The 18,734-nt window shown below is 39.1% G+C and overlaps 2 protein-coding genes across 2 annotated transcripts in view; one reads left to right on the top strand and one right to left on the bottom strand.

Annotated features, from left to right (window-relative positions):
* The window catches only part of eif3m (eukaryotic translation initiation factor 3 subunit M), a 29,925-nt gene extending 20,121 nt beyond the window's left edge, over positions 1-9,804 (top strand). Inside the window, exons 8-11 of the mRNA XM_033038768.1 lie at positions 805-886; positions 6,424-6,567; positions 8,787-8,847; positions 9,562-9,804. Coding sequence (XP_032894659.1) covers positions 805-886; positions 6,424-6,567; positions 8,787-8,847; positions 9,562-9,682 — 408 coding nt within the window. The 3' untranslated portion in view covers positions 9,683-9,804. The remainder of the gene's footprint in view (positions 1-804; positions 887-6,423; positions 6,568-8,786; positions 8,848-9,561) is intronic.
* ccdc73 (coiled-coil domain containing 73) overlaps positions 9,622-18,734 on the bottom strand; it is a 62,084-nt gene continuing 52,971 nt past the window's right edge. Inside the window, exons 16-17 of the mRNA XM_033038542.1 lie at positions 16,483-16,616; positions 9,622-10,227 (exon numbers count right to left, since the gene is read on the bottom strand). Coding sequence (XP_032894433.1) covers positions 9,943-10,227; positions 16,483-16,616 — 419 coding nt within the window. The 3' untranslated portion in view covers positions 9,622-9,942. The remainder of the gene's footprint in view (positions 10,228-16,482; positions 16,617-18,734) is intronic.

Below are 18,734 nucleotides of genomic sequence, written 5' to 3'. Positions count from 1 at the left end.
ACATTCTGGTAAATCCTTTCTGTACTCCTTTCTGCCTAGTGGCATCTTTACTACAGCAGGGTTCCAAAAACTAAAGGGAATGACTCATTGTCTCACAAACATATTGCACAACTGTAATATAACTTCCCAACTTCCATACTAAATTCCCTGACTGATGTAGGCCAACATGCCAAAGCCTTCTTCACCTTATCTACCTACAATGCCACTTTCATGGAACTGTGTACCTGTATTGCCAGATCCCTCTGCTCTATAACACTCCGCAAGGGCCTACCATTCACTGCATAGGTCCTGCCCCCGTTTGACTTCCCAAAATGCAACACCTAATGCATATCTGAATTAAACTAAATTTGCTATTTATCTGCCCACTTGCCCAGCTGGTCTAGATCCCGTTATAATTTTTGATAACCATCTTCATTATCTATGAGACCACTTATTCTAGTGTAATCTATCAATTTACTAACCATGCCTTGTACATTCCCATGCAAATCGTTGATCTAGATGATAAACAACAACTACTCTGAATTGACTTGTCAGATACTCTGGGAATTATTTCTTTGAATAATGGTTTTGTGTTTTGATCCTTAACTGTGGAGATAAATAAACTGTTTATGGAAACAGTTTGGAAGTATCTCAGATTAACTACATTTTTCTCACAATGATATCAGAATATTTAGGCTTCTTGCCAATTTCTTACTGCGTTAGCTTCTGTTAGGAGTACTTGGCGCAACATTTTTCAGTTTTGTGTTTTAATTGTGTATCTGACCTTTGTATTTTGAGTTTGACCCAGTGCATTTCTATTTTTAGCTCCTGACGATTTTTGTCAGCGGAAAATTGGCAGCTTATGTCAAATTTTACCAGAATAATAAAGATTTCATCGATTCACTTGGTGAGATTTCATTCCTTAAATTAGAACAAGTTTAAGAATAATACAGTGTTGTAATATTTTTCCTCTCTCGCTACCAAATAGTAAATACTTGTATTTATCTGTTGCCCACTGCAGGCTCTGAACAATTAATTGTGTATCACAATGAAGGGTCTATTAATTTACAAGAAGTAGGCATTGTCTGCAAAGGAACTTATTTTGTCCATTCCCAGTTTCCCTTAAACTATCTTGGCCAATTCAGAAAATAACCACCTTGCAGGAGTTGCACCCATTCCTGATTGTAACAGTTCTTTACACTAATCCAGTAGGTTTATGGTCACGATCACTTATGGTAGCTTTTCAGTTTAAGAATTACTTAATATAACTTCACTGAGGTGATATTTAATCGGCGGCCCAGGCCTCTTGTTCTAGTCTATTACCGGAACTGCTAAGCTTTGTTGTTTGGGAGGAAAATAATGGTCCATATACTAGGAACAATTTTCCTTTACGGAGACTGTATTCTAAAGGAAATGCATTGGGTTTTCATAACAATCCAATGGCAACTTCCTGATAGGAACTTTGGATATCAGGATACCATGTTGTACGGTGGGATCCTACATTCAGCACCAGGTTGTTATGAAGTCATGCAGATATGTACAGGGTTGCACACAAGCTTAGCTTGGGCATCTTGATCGGTATTGGCGAGTTGGGTGTGTGTGACTATGATTAACATCTCCAGATGCTGCCTGACCAACTGAGTTCCTCCAATACTTTGTTTTGCTCAGAAATCAGGCCACTAATGTTGTAAGCTTCCTAGTTATAAATATGAAATGTTAACAACAGTTTATCATTCTAAGCTTCCTTCTATTTCTTTGTTAGATGTACCAAGGTCAGATATTTTATGTTTAGCTAAACACTTAGAATCGCCAAGATTGTGCTTCATTATATCCAGCAGCTGTTAGAGGAACAGTACTGAAGGAGCTGTACAAACAGCCCCATCTCCAGTATTCTGCCTGAAAGATCTGAGATGGACAGTAATGATGTTTTTGAGGTGAAGTGCATGGTTACAATAATGACCTGCCTCAGTCATTTAAATTTATTGAATAAATATGAACGTTTTATTATTTTGAATCTGCCAGTTTAATCAATTCATATTTTATTGTACATGTTCATAAAGCAACCTAAATTCCAGTTATTTGGCAGTAGCCACTGACAAAAATACTTCTTGGCTTGGGATCCTGGTGCAGATTTACCACAGTTCCAATGCCACCTTAATTTTGTATGTTTTTATTTTGAATTTTCAGAATAGTAGGTTCAATAAACAATTGGCATTGAACAGCAAAGCCTATGTTTTTAACAATTTATTTCATAGAGATCCTAACCTTTTGGAAGGGGAGAGAATTTGACATTAAAGGCAAAGGAGCATCAACTTAAGAGAGTGAACATTGGTGATTTTGGGTGGCACTAGGGATCCGGGTTCAATCCTGACCTCTGCTGTCTGTGTGGAGTTTGAACATGCCATATTGTTTTTTTTAAAGAATGTTGCATTATAGTGGGGTTGGGGTTTTTGATTTTTGAACTTTTGTTTATTATGTTACCTATATACTGTGTTTACAAACCCGTTCCATATCAGAACACATGACAATCAAACACTCTTGACTCTCTTCAGCCCTTTGAGCCTGTTCAATATGGTCACGGCTGCTGTTTTAACGATATGTTTCCTGTTCTCTCCCCACACTCTAAAATGTTATTGACTCAAACATATTCAGCAGTGTGGCCTCCACAGCCCTCTGTTGGAGAATTCCCCAAGTTCGAGAACTCCACAGAGTTAAGAAACTTCTCCTCGCCTAATATCAGTCCCAAATGTCTTGCCCCGTATCCTGAGACTATGGACAGCAATCGGGGAAATATCCAGCCTGTTGAAGGATAATGAGAGTTTGCATCGTTGAATTTAAAAATTACGTCCTTCGGATTTCATTGTTCCTGGAAATGTTGATGCCCACTAACATGTGAGCTGCTTAGGAACCATGTTTTGGCTTACAATAAGGTAATTCTTGGCTTCTCATTAAATCAGTATGATTCAGACTAAATCCATTATATATTTCAGCCATGTCATAATTCTTAATATTGATCAGAGTTCATAATGGGTGTTTTGGATGTTTTTTATATGAAATTTCTACCAAAGTCAATCATTTAGTTGGTTTATTGACTGGTAATCTTGTCAGGGTTTATATTAGATTTTCTTAACTGCATTGTAAAACACCATTCAAAGTGTTCCATAATGTTTTCAAATATTCAGTGAATGTTTAGAACCTGACCAAAACGCAAAGTGCAGGAGAACCTGAGTTCTTCCAGCACGAAGCAGCAACATCCACTGGTCATTTGATCCATTTTTTCTGCAAAATAACTAACTGCTGGTGGAAATCAATGGGTCAGGAAAAGTTAGACAATATTTTGAGTCGGGACCCTTCTTCAGTTTTTAATTAGTGGCTCACTTTGTACCCTGACCTGCATAGTCTCACTATGTTGCAGACTGTTTGGGGTGGACCATGGGAGGATAGTGGGTTACACTGAACCTTATCCTTCAGTCTCACTGTTCAGATTTAACGTGCTGGCTCTGATGTCTCGATGCACAACAAAGGTTTGTATCAGGACCATGTGGGTGGCACAAACTCCACTTATCTCCAAGAACTATGCTTGTAAGAGATCGATAGGGGTCTGATTAAACAAACTTAACTGCAACTTGGATAGCTGAGTGACAGTATGGAAAAGATATGCACAATGAATTGCTGCGGAAAGCCAGATTCGTCCATCCTCTACTCTATTAAATAGATAATCTGCTTCATTGCTTAAGGCAGGGAGTGTTGATGTCAGCAATCTCCTTATTTACACATGCCGGGAGGGAGTGGTAATTAACACTTCAGCACTCCCACTGTGCTGTGTAATTGACTGTTTAAAAGGTGCAATGATTTCTAATGTAATATTTGTATTAAAATGTGATTTTCATATTGCGCTTGTTTTTGGTTGGCAGGGTTTAACAAATGCAGAAATTGCTTAGTGATGCAGAATACTTTATTGGAGCATTAGGAGTTTGACATAATGGTAATAAGTAAACCTGTTTGGCAGAAAATTAGATGCTTTTAAAACTTTGTATGCAGCTGATGTCTCTTCTGTGCTTGGAAATCAGTCCAGCAGCAAATGAGCTCCGTTTTGTAAGAAAACATTTGGACAATATTAGGGATGTTTTTGATCTTGCTCCAAATGAGTTGTCTGAAACAAACACACTTTCGTGAAGATTGGAATGGCAGTGTTTATTGTCTTCTGTGATTGAGAAGTTGAGTGCATTTTAGAAATGTGGTTATGTTTTTGTATCCAACATTAACTCAATCCTGCCTAACTGAAGTTACCTGAATGTTTCATGTTGATTAAATGTAAATTACAAAGGTAATTAAATTATAACGAGCATGCCACAATGTTTAAATAATTGGCTTTAAAAAATAAAATAATTACCAGTTTAAACAAAATTAGTTGAAGGTTTAAATGCTATTATTTGCATCAAGGTCTCTAGGCCTTATTTGTAAATGGTGTCTGTGAGGTGTACATAGAACATGGTCATTGCAGGGAGAACATGCAAACTACATGCTGACAGCATACTATTCTCTGGCGCTGCAAGGCAGCGGCTCTTCTGGTAGCATCACTGTGTCCCCAATGTTCATTCTGTTTTAAGTTCACGCTCCTTTACCTTTGATGTCAAATTCTCTCTTCTAAAAGATAAGGAATTGTTAAACAAACCCAGGCTCTGAAGAAGGGTCTCAATCCAAAACATCTCCTACTCCTTTTCTCCAGAGATGCTGTCTGACCCACTGAGTTACTCCAGCTTTTTGTCTCTATCTTTGGTTTAAACCAGCATCTGCAGTTCCTTCCTACACAACAAAAAGCTCTGCTGTTCAATGCCAATAATTTAACAAACATGCTATTCTGAAAGCTCAACATTAAACAAGATAGCACAGGAACTGTGGATAATTGGCATTGGGACCTCCTATCAAGAACTCTTTTAGTCAGTGGCATCGGTGGTCAAAACAGCAGGAATTTAGATTGCTTTATGAACTTGTGTAGTATAGTTCTATAACTATACATTGGGTGGCACAGTGGTAAAGTTGCTGCCAGAGACCTGGGTTTGATCCAGACTATGGGTGTTGTCTGTACAGAGTTTGTACGTTCTCCCTGTGACAGTGTGAGTTTTCTCCATGTGCTCCAGTTTCCTCCCACACTCCAAGGACGTAATGTTTGTAGGTTAATCGGCTTCTGTAAATTGCCCCTAGTGTGTAAGATACCAGGATGATTGGTGCAGACTTGATGGGCCGAAGGGCCTGTTTCCGTGCTGTATCTAAAGTCTAAAGTAAATAGTGGCAATTAAAGTTTTTCAGTGACAGGAAGAATAAAGGCAGAAACAGTCACCCATCATCAGGAATATGACATGCTGTGGAATGGAACAACAGGTGAAATGTTCAGGGGAGAATAATTAAAAACAGAATGAAGCAAATTTGTCCACCTGCCTTCTCTGCAAGGGTAGTTTTGTTTGTTTAATATTTTGAACATTTACATGGTGTTCCAGTGGTGGTAGTTCACGAGCCAATGAGGCTGATGACCAGGAGCTAGTTGGGAAGGATGCCATTTTCTTCACTAATCTGCTGATGTGAAGCTAACAGTGTTTAGCATTCTGCAGAGCAGTTAATTCTGATATTATATATAAACAGGTACAAACCAAGATTTACAGTTCTGAATTGGTACTTTGCAACATGTACTTCTTGCAATTAAAGGGTTATTTAAAATTAATAGAACAGTGGAGTATTGGAGGCATGATTTGAAATTTTGCAAGCTATATCCAACAGATGGCATGATACCTGCTCATAATTTGCCTTTATTAAATGTTGACAAGATAGGCCAAAAGCAACAATTTTTTGTCAACTGTTTTGCCCTAACACATGTACCCTTTCAATAAACCTAGGCTCATCACCAATGCTACTTAAAGTTCACCACAATCTCATTTGCATTTGTTAATTAGGGATATTGTGCGTTAATTGATTTTTTTTTCTCCATGTGTAATTTTGCATTGTTGCGATAGCTATAGTTTTGCCCTAATGTACCCCATTCAAATGAGTTATGTTTTTCACTATACTGTGCCATTAATGCTTCATTTCACGAGACACTTAATTAAATTCTAAAGACTGGTTGTAACATTATTCAAGGCTTGATGTGCAAGATTTGCTTTCTGTTCTGTGAAGAAAGTTTTATGATATTGCCCTTCAATCATCCCATTTTATGGAGTTTGTCCAAAACCATTCCGGATTTTAATTCGTGTTGTACTAATATAGGCATGTGTTTTCTTTAACCTTGATCTATTAAAAGTAATTAACATGAGTTTGTGTGATGTGGAACTTTGTGATAATAATTGAGCAGAAATTGTTCATTTAAGGTCACCGATTTAATGCACAAAGGAAACTACACATTAAAAAATGTTGTGGCAGTGGACCAATGGTTGAAGTGATCTTTGTCTGCAGGTCTCTCTCATGAACAGAACACTGCGAAGATGAGGCTCTTAACCTTGATGGGAATGGCAGTAGAAAACAAGGAGATTTCCTTTGACACATTACAACACGAACTACAGATTGCTGAGGAAGAAGTTGAAGCATTTGTTATTGATGGTAAGCAAAGCCAACAAGTTACTAGCAATGTGTGCATATCAAATAAACAAGTCTAATTTAAATACAGTATACCAGTTATTACTTTGTTGCTCTTTCACTATTGAGCGGTAGTTGAATAAACTTTTTTAATTGACTTTCTCAATCCCTGATGTGCTCCACTTTTGATTCTGCAGTCAAGCTATTTTGTTTTTGACTAAGTTGGCTTCTCCATTCATCTCTGGGCTATTTGGAAGGGAGTATAAGTTAAGAAGTGATTTGTTTTTGGGCATATCAAATCTGTATCAACATTGATAATTGTCCACAAATGCTTCTGGGCTGGACCTCTGTACATTCCTCATCTCTTATTTTTAAGTGTAGTACAGCAGAGAAGTGGGCCCTTCAGCCCACCATGTCCATACCTACTTATTTTCCCATTCAAATTCTAGCCATTTGCCCATTCTTTTAAAATGTGTCTGGTAATCTTTTGGGAGAAAGCTAGAACAGCTCTTGAATTTGTTTATTGCATACAAAGTCAAATTTATTCATCACATGCACCAACGAAGGTGCTGTGAAATGAATTTGCCAGCAGCGATACAGTTGAAAAAAATAACACACAATACACAATAGAATTTAATATAAACATCCACCACAGCATTCTTCACTGTGGTGGAACGCAACAAAGTTCAGTTAGTCCTCCTCCTTTGTTGGGCCACCGTAGTGGCCGCTACGGACGGCCGGATGTACAGGCCATCTCGTCAGGATGGTCGAACACACTCCGCAGCTTGCAGATCAGGGCACTCCTTTCTGGCGACCCCCAGCAAGGGTTCGCCCCCGCTCCACGATGTAAAAGTCCACGCTACGCCCGCTGCTGAAGCTTCGGGCCCGACTCCTGGAAAGGCCGTTCCAATCTAAGCTGTTAGGTCACGAGAGGGAAGGCGGAGAAGCGACATGGAAAAAGTCACCTCTGTCAAGGAAGCGCCTGAAAAATGGTTTCCCCCTTTTCTCCCCGACCATCCTAAGACATACTGAGAGACACTAAAACAAACATTTGGACATACTAAAAAAGTCGAAATAACGAACACGCTGCTGGCAGGGCAGCCAACTCGCAGTGCCCCCAGCCGACAATTGCAAAGCAAGCATGGCAAATAAACAGCTGATATTTAAGCTCCATTCGAGTTCTCCTGTTTTTTTTAACATATTGATTCCCCTTGCATTTATATTATGGACTTCAAGTAGGATATTCAAACAAAGGAGATGGTGGCAGTGGTATAAGATTTGTCTAAAAGCCGCAGATTCCTGTCTCTGATGTCAAAATTACTTTTGTTCAATTGATGGCATTGACTTGGCACTTGGTAATGACTTGTTGTAAGAAAAATATATTACAATCCATGAATTTAAAATCATCTAAATGTGCTTCCTTGTGCAGACCTGTTGAATGCTTTGAACTTTTTTTCTTTCTGTAGCCTTTATTCAGTTTTTATGACATTCAGGATGTTTTGAAAACGTTGGTTTCAAAAATGGACAATGCTTTTAAGAAGCAGACAAGATATTTTATAAAATTATGCATCTCATTTGTTGTGTCTCAATTCAACCTCCTACATTTATTAATATTGGCTAAGTATTACATAACTTTGCTTTTTAAGATTTACTATAGTTAAAGCTTTAATGCTTACCTTAACACTTTTCAAAAATAGATCAATTAGAATACATTTAAATCTCCATTTGCAGGCTACTAGTTATGAGAATTTGCCCCTCCACAGTACGTCACAGCATCTTTCCAACAGCACAATAAATTGCATTTAGTATATTTTAAACTAGACGTGCCTGTGCCTGACCCATATCGCTGCAATCTTTTCCTAGGTGCCTTTTTAAATGTCTTAATTGTAACCATCTCTACCACTTCATCTGCCAGCTTGTTCCATGTACATTCTACTTTCAATGTGGACAGTTTTCCCTCAAGTTCCTTTTAAATCCTTTCCTTCTCACCTTAATCCTATGCTCTAGATTTTCACTCTCTTAACCTGGGGAAAAGAGTCTGGCTATCCATCTTATCCATGTGCAAGATAAGAGAACTGTTATTTTAAAACTTTAAACAGCTAGATTAAAAAGTACACAATTAAATTGCTTTTGTCTTTTCTGTTTAATACTTCAAAATCCCAGGTATATTATGAAAATAACTAAGTTGTGCATTATCAGTAGTTCTAAATTCTATATTTTTTTTAAATATTGGATTTTTACAGCTGTTCGAACGAAGATGGTTTACTGCAAAATTGATCAAACACAACGCAAAGTAATTGTGAGGTAAGTTCACTTTATTCAAATTGTCAAGATAAACAGTTACCTAGTCACAGGTGTATAAATGGAAATGGTTTGCTGAAGTTACACATATTAAGAATCTTAGACTTTGGTTATCTAAGATCACATTACTTTGTTCCAATACCACAATAACGTGCTTACACCACGATCCTGCATTTCATGGCCACGTCTGCTGTTTATCATGTGATGTGAAGGTAGCCAAATCTGGATAAAAATATTCAAACTTTATGCAAAACTAAGCTCACACTGAAAAATGAACACTACTGTTCATTTGCATAGCATTTGAACTAATATTGTGTACTATCATATCTAATTTCTGTCCTTTATTTGCACTGTCTACAATTTGACGCATACAACTCCTAAAAGTTCTAAAAGGTGTCAGAAATAAAGCAGCCATTACAGGCACAGCAAGGCTACAAGTAGCTGTAAGCTGAACACATGTTCATTTGGAGAGCAAAGAGGGGAAAATACGGATCTTTGTGACCTTTCTAAGGAGAAAATACCCTTGCATCTTCATTTTCTGCCCGACCCTGTAACCATTGGCTCTGGAGCAATGTAGTAGTGGCTCGCTATGACAGACCCTTTGACTAGCTTAATTGCAAGTTAACTGAATGTGTGTATCACTAAACAAATCGCTTGACTGTGTTCTGTAAGTAATCCCACAGTGTCACTAACTATTCATTCCATTTCTCGTTCTAGTCACACCACACACAGAACCTTTGGGAAACAGCAGTGGCAGCAGTTGTATGATAGTCTGAACTCCTGGAAACAGAACTTGAACCAGGTCCGGAACAGCCTACTCAGCCTTTCCACTGCGTGAAGACCAAAAACTTTCAAACATTCAATTTCGACAACAGCAACAACTTTCCAGTAAATATCCTATTTATGGGAATAATTTGTAACTTTCAAGTACCAAATAAAACAATGTTTGCTCATTGTCAATATTGTGTAATTGAAGTCTAATTTACAGCTGAACTTGGTAACCACCGCAAGTAACTTCACTGATAAAGCAACTTCCAATGCTGTGGCTCCCATAATTAGTTGAACCTCAATAGAAATTGTACACAAGTAAAAATGAGGCTAATTTGGTGTGGTCTTGATTATCCCCTCATTTGCGTTGTCAGCAGCTTTCCTTTTTCGTGTTTGCTTGAGTCGGTCCACACACAGAAACTTCTCGATTTTATCGATTTGTCCTTTCACGGTGGAATATTGAGTATCACATTCATCCTCAAACATTAGATTTTCGGTAGTGGACATGGCTATTTTTGGCACTTGGGAGCAATATTCTGTAGGCTGCTTATGACTCATGAAGGCAGGCAGGCAAGGCATCTTGAAACTTTCACTTGAAGGTGAGCTGTGTTTCTCCTAAAGGCAACAAGTTTTGTTATGTAAATAGCTAAGAGCCAGTTGTTACAAATGCCTTAATTTAAATAGGTGCACTAATCATTCAAAACTCAACCTACTCTTTACAAATCATTTGATGGTAGGCAAAGCAGTGTGCCCTCAAATTATGACCCTTGCCATTATTTAAAATCAACAAACTCTGGTCTGCCATTCTAGTCTGTCCAAAGATTCCACATGATTGTGTTAAATGGGAGATGCTGGCTTCTCCCACGTGAGAAATTGATAATCAAAGGGCTAAATTTGGCTGGAGCTGGCACCATCCACCTGAAACATAGTAGAATTGGCCTGAACTTTGTCCAATCCTTCACTATGTACAAGAAGAAACAGCATTTGAGCACTCTTAAATTTAACGTTTTACTGTAAATTGATAAACATTTAAAGAAATTCCTCAGGATATCCCAGCCAGACATAACTTTTCCTTGTGTGGATGTCCTGGTCCAGATATGAATATGGTCCAATCTTAGGTTACTACATGTCTAGAGCCTTGGTTATTTTATAATCCAGTAAAACAACAATGGTTGATTTTTAAAGCAAGCACCATTTAGGGAAACTGCCATAAATGCATATTAGTAATGAGAATTGTTCCATGTTGAATACTAAAATTTTACACAATCAAATAATAAACAATTTAATTCTACATGGAGTCCTGCCTCTTCCACCTTCCAGAATATATGTTTTCATATTGACAGAATTATGTCTGCATTTTCAACACTATTGTCCATGATCTGAAGGAAATTATTCCGTCTAGTCCTCGCCTCTAATAATTCCTCTCCACTTTCTGGATCTCTGTCGACTGACACCTAAGATAGACACAAAGTGCTAGAGTAACTCGATGAGACCAAGCGTAGACCAGACCGTTTCAATGAACACCTACTCTCGATATGCCAAGGCCTGTTGCCTCTCCCAGTTGCTAACCATTTTAACTACTCTTCCCATTCCCATACTGACTTTTCTGTCCTGGGCCTTCTCCATTGCCAGAATGAGGCCACACACAAATGGGGAAAAAAATCACTCCATATTCCGTTTGGGTAACTTACATCCTAACAATATGAACTGAATTTCAGGTAACTAACCTACTAACAACCCCCTTCTCTGCATCCCACGTGGATTCACTCCCATTTTTACCCTTCCCCTGTCTGCTTCCACATACATTCCTCTGCATTCATAATTCATACCTATCCCTATCTCACACATTTGGCTCTTCAGCTCTGGCCTTTGTCTTACCATCTACATATCCAAAAAATCCTCACATGTATCCACCTATCACTTAAAATAGACACAAATTCTGGAGTAACTCAGTGGGTCAGGCAGCCTCTCTCTCTCTCGAAAATGGATAGGTGACGTCTCAGGTTGGGACCCTTCTTCAGACCTATCACTTGCCCGGCTTTGTCCGCCTATCACTATCCTGCCCCCATCTCTCCTCCAACTTTCTCTCCTCCCCCTCAATCAGTCTGAGGAATAGTCCCAACGAAAAACATCATCTATCCATATTCTCCAGAGATGACATGACCCGCTAAATTACTCCAGCACCGTGTCATTTTTTTGCAAAACAGCATCTGCAGTTCCTTGTGCCTCCATGGATGCAAGGGAGATGCCTTCTACTTCGACAACAGTTTAATCTGAAAACATGTCTCAAATAGTTGACAAAGCTATAAAGTGGGAGATGATAAATAAAGCAGTCAAGTGTGAATTATTGCATGATTTTTAAAGACAATTGGCATAGAAACAAAAGCCCGAGTGTACTGTAAGATTCTGAGGATGTAAAAAATCAAATTGAGATTAAAGCCATATTCTCACAACAGGTTTTGTACAAAGATCTGATTTTATTATTTTAACCTAGGTGAGACCCATATTGAATTACCACGGAAGTGAATTAATAAAGCATGCAGTCTCCTAAGGCCCCAGTTATAAACAGATAGTAAAACATTCAGAATTTTTATGAAAGTGTAGGAGGCACTTCCATAGAGAGACAAAGTGGCCAATGCTGATTTAAAAGGAAATAATATGAACTCTCTGATGATAACAGAGAATAATAAATAAACATTGTGAACAGAAAAACTCTGAGCAGACATCTCAAAACAAATGCGATACCACAGACTGACAGTAAAACATTACCGATGACTAGATTTAAATCTCATTATGTACAAGGTAAAAAGGGAGACAAAGGAGATGGGGAATTAATATTTAAGTACCATTGTTACACATTTGAGTTTGGCAGCCAATACGTCAAAATGCGAGTTAGTATTTAAACAGGAGAGGATATGGGAGAAAATAGGTTAATAATAAATTATGTAATGTGTTGTGGGGATGGAAGGCCTTTATCAAACGAATCAACACAGTAGCATGTTCTAGCATTTAAATAGAACAATAATCTGCAATAGTTTGGTTATGTTTCACGTTATGTCTTTGTGTACTCAATAAACCAGCAGAAAAACATCCTCCAATGTCATTTAATCTGGCTGTGCCGTGTTGCAGCGGTGTCCATTTGCATGTTAATGATAATATTACAGCAGCCACATGGAGAAGGGCAGACTAATCACTCAAATAACTCAGCTGTCAAAATGGTACCACAATCTACAGTAACTGGCAAATTTAAAGCAAACCTACCTTAAGTGTTTAAAAGCAGAAAATTCTGAAATAATCAGCAGGTCAGTAGCATCTCAAACTCAATTTCAAGCTTCTCCCAGATATGATGAAAGGCCAGTGACATGATACATAAAATCTACTTTGCTTTTCACAAATGGAAAATGCTTCCAGCATTTGTTTTTATTTTAGATTTGGAGCATGTGCAGTATATTTGTTTTCATCTTTACAGATTAATGGGTACATAATGGTCTGTACAGTGTGTATGTATATAGAGATCGCAATGAGGCAGGCGCAGAGAAAAATGTAACAAATTAATGAAACATACAATTATAGATGCATGGAAGTGGGTATGATTCAACGTGAACACAATTTGTGCAACTGTAAACAAGTATGTTACATCCTTCGGACTTCAAACTGAATTATTCATAGCAAACATTCCTTATATTTAATATGAATAATTATAGTCATACAGTGCAGAAACAGGCCCTTTCGCCCAACTCGTCCACACTAACCAAGATGCCCCATCTAAGCTAGTCTCATTTGCCCGCTTTTGCCCATATCTCACTAAATGTTTCCAATACATGTACCCATCCAGGTGTCTTTTTAATATTGTGGTACCTGCTTGAACTAGCTCATCTGGCAGTTCGTTCCAGCTCAGATCCTTTCTATTCAATAGACAATAGGTGCAGGAGTAGGCCATTCGGCCCTTCGAGCCAGCACCGCCATTCAATGTGATCATGGCTGATCATCCCCAAGCAGTACCCCGTTCCTGCCTTCTCCTCATATCCCCTGACTATTTTTAAGAGCCCTATCTAGCTCTCTCTTGAAAGCATCCAGAGAACCTGCCTCCACCGTCCTCTGAGGCAGAGAATTCCACAGACTCACCACTCTCCTGATTTCATACACCGTTATGAGGTCATCCCTCAGCTGCCTGCAATCCAAGGAATACAGTCCGAGGTTGCCCAAGGTTGCCTCAGGCCCTCGAGTCCTGGCAACATGCTCCTAATTCTTCTCTGCTCTCTTTGTAGCTTAATAACCTCCTTCCTCTGGCAGGGTGGCCAAATCTGAGCACAATAAAGGGTGTTCAACTATATCACTGCTAAATGAATACAGTTCAGAAACCTATTTCCATGAAATTGACATAAACACTATAATTGAATGTGAGGTACTTACATGGGGGCGCTGTCCTGTATGGTATGGCTGCCCAGCCTGCAGCTGTCCGGTTTTTCATCTCTTTTTGTTATTTTTAGTTTGTTAAAGTGTTTTTGTTCTGGAGTTCTAGTCTTTTTTATGTGGGAGGTGGGGGGGGGAAACTACCTTTCAGGGTCCCTACCTGGTCGGAGAGGCAGCTTTTCTCCGGGCTGCACTGTCGACCCGTCCTCGCGGCCTACCAACGGGCCTGGAGCGGCGTTTCCTGAGGGGACCGCCCAGAACCTCGGCTTCGGCAGCGGCACAGCGCTGGAGCGCTATCGCGGAGCGGAGCGGGCGATGCCTTGCCCGGGTCGCCGCGCTGGAGCTCCGGTGTGCTGGGACCGGCGTTGAAACATCGCTGAGCTGCGGGTCTGTGGAGCGGCGGCGGTGCTGACTTGAAACATCGCGGAGCCTGGGATCTCTTGCTGAGATCGCCAATGGTGGAGCTCCATCCGGTGCGGCCTTGTTGGCTTTGGAAGCCGCGGTCTCGAGTAAGGAGGCGCCGTTCCAGGTGTCCCTAACCGCTGAGAAGATTCTCCCGACGCCGGAGCACCATCACCCGGCGAGAACGGCCTGGAACATCAATAGGCCCGACTATGGGTGGACATGGGGATGGGACTGGACTTAGTGCCTTCCCTCATAATGGAAACCATTGTGGGGGGATGTTTTTTATGTTAAAGTTCTTTATTATTGTCATGTTTGTATTCTTTTTTTATGTGCTGCATTGGCAACAAGAATTTCACTACACCTAGGTGTATGTGACTAATAAATAAACCTTTGAAACCTTTGAGGGTTAACTTTAACATCAATAAATATATTGATACATTCAGGCGGACAATTAGCATTGCAGTTTTCCTCATTGATCGAGCGATCGGGTAATCTCAACACTCAGTGAAATCACTTTAAACAGTGCTTGTCCATATTTCCTCGCTCATGTAGGTGACACTCTTAGAATCATTGTAACCTTCACTTTATTCACCTCAAATTTCCTAGTTGTTAAATGATCTCAATTATGCCTGAAACAGTCCTACTGATAGAGTTAGATAGAGCTCTATGGGCTAGTGGAGTCAAGGGATATGGGGAGAAGGCAGGCACGGGTTATTGATAGGGGACGATCAGCCATGATCGCAATGAATGGCGGTGCTGGCTCGAAGGAACGAATGGCCTCCTCCTGCACCTATTTTCTATGTTTCTATGATCACTGACGAATGCCACCCTGGGTAATCAATGTCACTGGAAGATTGGTTGACTGCTGACATCCTCAAAGCTATCAAGTTGGCATCTCTCATCTTCACTCAAAACATGTCTGAGTCATTATTCAGAATATGATAGCATTTTAATCGTTAATTTCCAAAGCAACAGTGCAAACCTGAATATTTTTATGCCGATACATGTTAGACTAAATATTTTATCTGAATTGTGTCTCAACATCATACCAATGAAGAAGTGTGCTCCAATTGGGTGTACAGGTCATTATCATAGATCTTGCATATACTGTCCACAAACATCTTTTTAATCATTGACAAAACTACCAGTTTTACAGACATTGATCCGGTAACGATCTTTACTGTACTATTATCAGTAATCACTTGTCACAGTGAACTGGGCTCTACGTTACCTTACTGTAGCATTTTGCAATCGTTTATACTCCAACATAATTTTCTCCTGATGCTGGGTATAGTTGGGGTAATGTGTATGTACTTTTGGTGGCAATTTATAATGGAATATTCAATACAAGGTGTACTATACCACAGCCAAGATGAGGTGAAATGTAAAGTGCCTCACTCCAGTTAGACCAGGAAATCAAATGGTGTATATTTGAATGTCCTACAGTTAATTAGAAGCTGATTCTTTCCATCTAGATCAACACCTACTTGCAAAACCCCATCTGCTCCAGGTTTGCAAAGCAACTGGAAGAAAAAGTTAATTCAAATGTTAGACTCTCAAATACGAATAGTGACTGGACTTTAAGAAATAGAATCAGGGGAAACCCATTTGGCTGATCTTTTACCTTAATGCCACTACCCTGCATGAACTCGGTAACTCTTGATTTCCTAGCTGGTTAGAATCTAGTTATATTTTAATTATGTAATGTATGCTCCATACAGTTCTGTAAAAATTTAAAGGTATAATTTGCAAGTATTGAACTCTTTTTGAATTTATTCTTGCCTTCACAATTGAAACTTTGTTCTGAATATACTGCATACAACGCTTCCCTTTTAACGAAACCAGCTTTTTGAAGGAACCAGTTACAGTCTTGTTGACGTATGCACTCTGCCTATTTCTCCATCAGGCTTAAGTGTAAAATCGATGCCAATGCCCTTCACAGTATTTTTGAAACCCATCTGTGTCATAAATTGTCTGTTTGCCAATAAAACTCCACATTCCTCTGAAATTAGCTAACCCAACATTTAGAATTATGTGTTAAAATGTACTTACCTGCTCTGGAGGCCGTGAAAAATCACAAAACGTCTGTGCTATTGCATTCCAATCTTCTTTGGAAATTCTCTTGGGGTAAAGAGGAACACTGGAGGTATTAAAAGTGTCATTCACCCTTTTAGTACTGGGAGAATCTGAGTGACAGAAAGGAAATGGTTACAACTACACTCAATGCTCTAAACTTTGAAATTCCCCAGATGCTAATTTTGAAGTCACTGAACTGCTAGTTTCTATCTGACCTTGAGAATTATGACTATTCCACTTTAATCAGAGACGCTTCACTGTTCATCCATTCACGATACAATTTCCTATTCTAATGCAAGCTTTGATCTTATACTGACAGAGTACACAAAAATCATTTGAAATATTTCTTTAAAATGTATCTCCCCTTGACAAATAGTATACTGCTTAACTAGTGGTTAATTACTAACGAAGAACAAATATTAATTTGCCAGAACTCCACTTTATTAGGCCTCAGATGTGCAAATTCTGTTATGTCTTCTGATTACTTGATTTCCTGTCAGGAATAACAAGAAATACACATTGTAAAGTTCATGTGTCTGGATTGAGTCATATTGGGTCTGGTAAGTTGAACATGTGAGATAGTAAATCACTTTTGATTAGTTTAGTGATAGAAAGCCCCGTATGACCAATACATTTCAGACTTTGGGAGGGAGCCAGTAGAGGAGACATACATGTTCCATAAGTTGGCTGATGGCTTCAACATAGAAGAGAATAGTGGATAGATGGGAGCAAGGTAGCTTCGATTCGGAGGATGCACGCAACACGATAAGTTATACCAATTTTAACTGAGTTTTGCTCACTGGTATGAGGGTGTTCCCACTAACACACCCACACACACACACCAAATTGACCTTAGTATTGATCATGACAGTCAGGATTCAATAGACAACAGGTGCAAGAGTAGGCCATTCGGCCCTTCAAGCCAACACCGCCATTCACTGATCATCCACATTCAGTACCCTGTTCCTGCCTTCTCAAATCAGAGGGAAGAAATAGATTGACAATTCATATGTAATTCAAGAGGACGTTAGAAGGAAAAACTTAAAAAAGAGTGTGGTAAGATTTGGTAAACGTTATGAATCAACACTGAAGCTGACTACAACCACTGTAAAAAAAGTTGAAAGAGAAAAGGAACAATGAATAGGCAGGAGAGCGGACACAAGGAACTGCAGATGTTGGAATCTTCAGCGAAACACAAGGTGCTGGAGCAACTCAGTGGATCAGGCAGCATCCGTGGAGGGAATTGATAGGCAACATATCGGGGCGGGACCTCTCTTTAAACTATGCCATAACTTTGCGTTTTAGTGAGGAGGGCAGAACAGACCAGGTGACACTCCAGGTGACAGAATAGGCTAGGCCAGGTGACCAGGTAAGAACCTCTTTCCCAGGATGGAAAAATCAAATTATTATTGCATATAGCTTTAAGGTGACTGGGGCAAAGATTAAAGGAGATATGTGGAGCAGGTTTTTTTTTTACACAAAGGATGGTGTATGCCTAGATCACCCTGCCAGTGTTGGTGGTTGAGGCAGATACGATAGTGGAATCTATTTATTTATTTATTTATTTATTTATTTATTTATTTATTTATTTATTTATTTATTCCGAACAAGTAAAGACATTAAAGACATTAATATTAACAAAATCGAAATTATCAAACAATTGGACATTACAATCAATATTTACAAAGCAATGAGAAGAACAAAATCAAAGTTCCAATGTCCAACTCTGTGTCTGTACAAGCTCGAAAAGGAGTGAGAAGAAGAATAACTTATTAAATCTCACCCCTTTTCCCCAACACTTCTACCATATTTAAAAATCAATTCATTACTAATAATAATACTACCCTAGGCAATTTCCCAGAATACCTACAGACATATATATACATACAGCTATTATGTACATACAAACTTCATATCTGAAGTACCCAAACATAAGTAAACAATAGTAAAGCAATAGATAAACATCAACCCCCACTTGTCAACCATTTAAGAAGCTTTTGCATAGGATATGGATTATACGCAGGTAGAATAGAGATGGGTTTTGATATTATGTTCGGCACAGACATTGTGGGCTGAAGGGCCTGTTTTTGTGCTGTACTGTTCTATGTTCCACATAGGGAGACCTCTGCACAGACTGGAAGAGACTCCTTTTGCAGAACAAATACTAAAGGCTATTAATGTTGTTGGGGGAGTCCTCTAAATTTGTGGCTACCTGCTTTTTTGTGTTA

Source organism: Amblyraja radiata, chromosome 20 (assembly GCF_010909765.2).
Source record: "Amblyraja radiata isolate CabotCenter1 chromosome 20, sAmbRad1.1.pri, whole genome shotgun sequence".
In the NCBI taxonomy this organism is placed as follows: domain Eukaryota; kingdom Metazoa; phylum Chordata; class Chondrichthyes; order Rajiformes; family Rajidae; genus Amblyraja; species Amblyraja radiata.
This window is presented reverse-complemented; position numbering and strand designations above follow the sequence as displayed.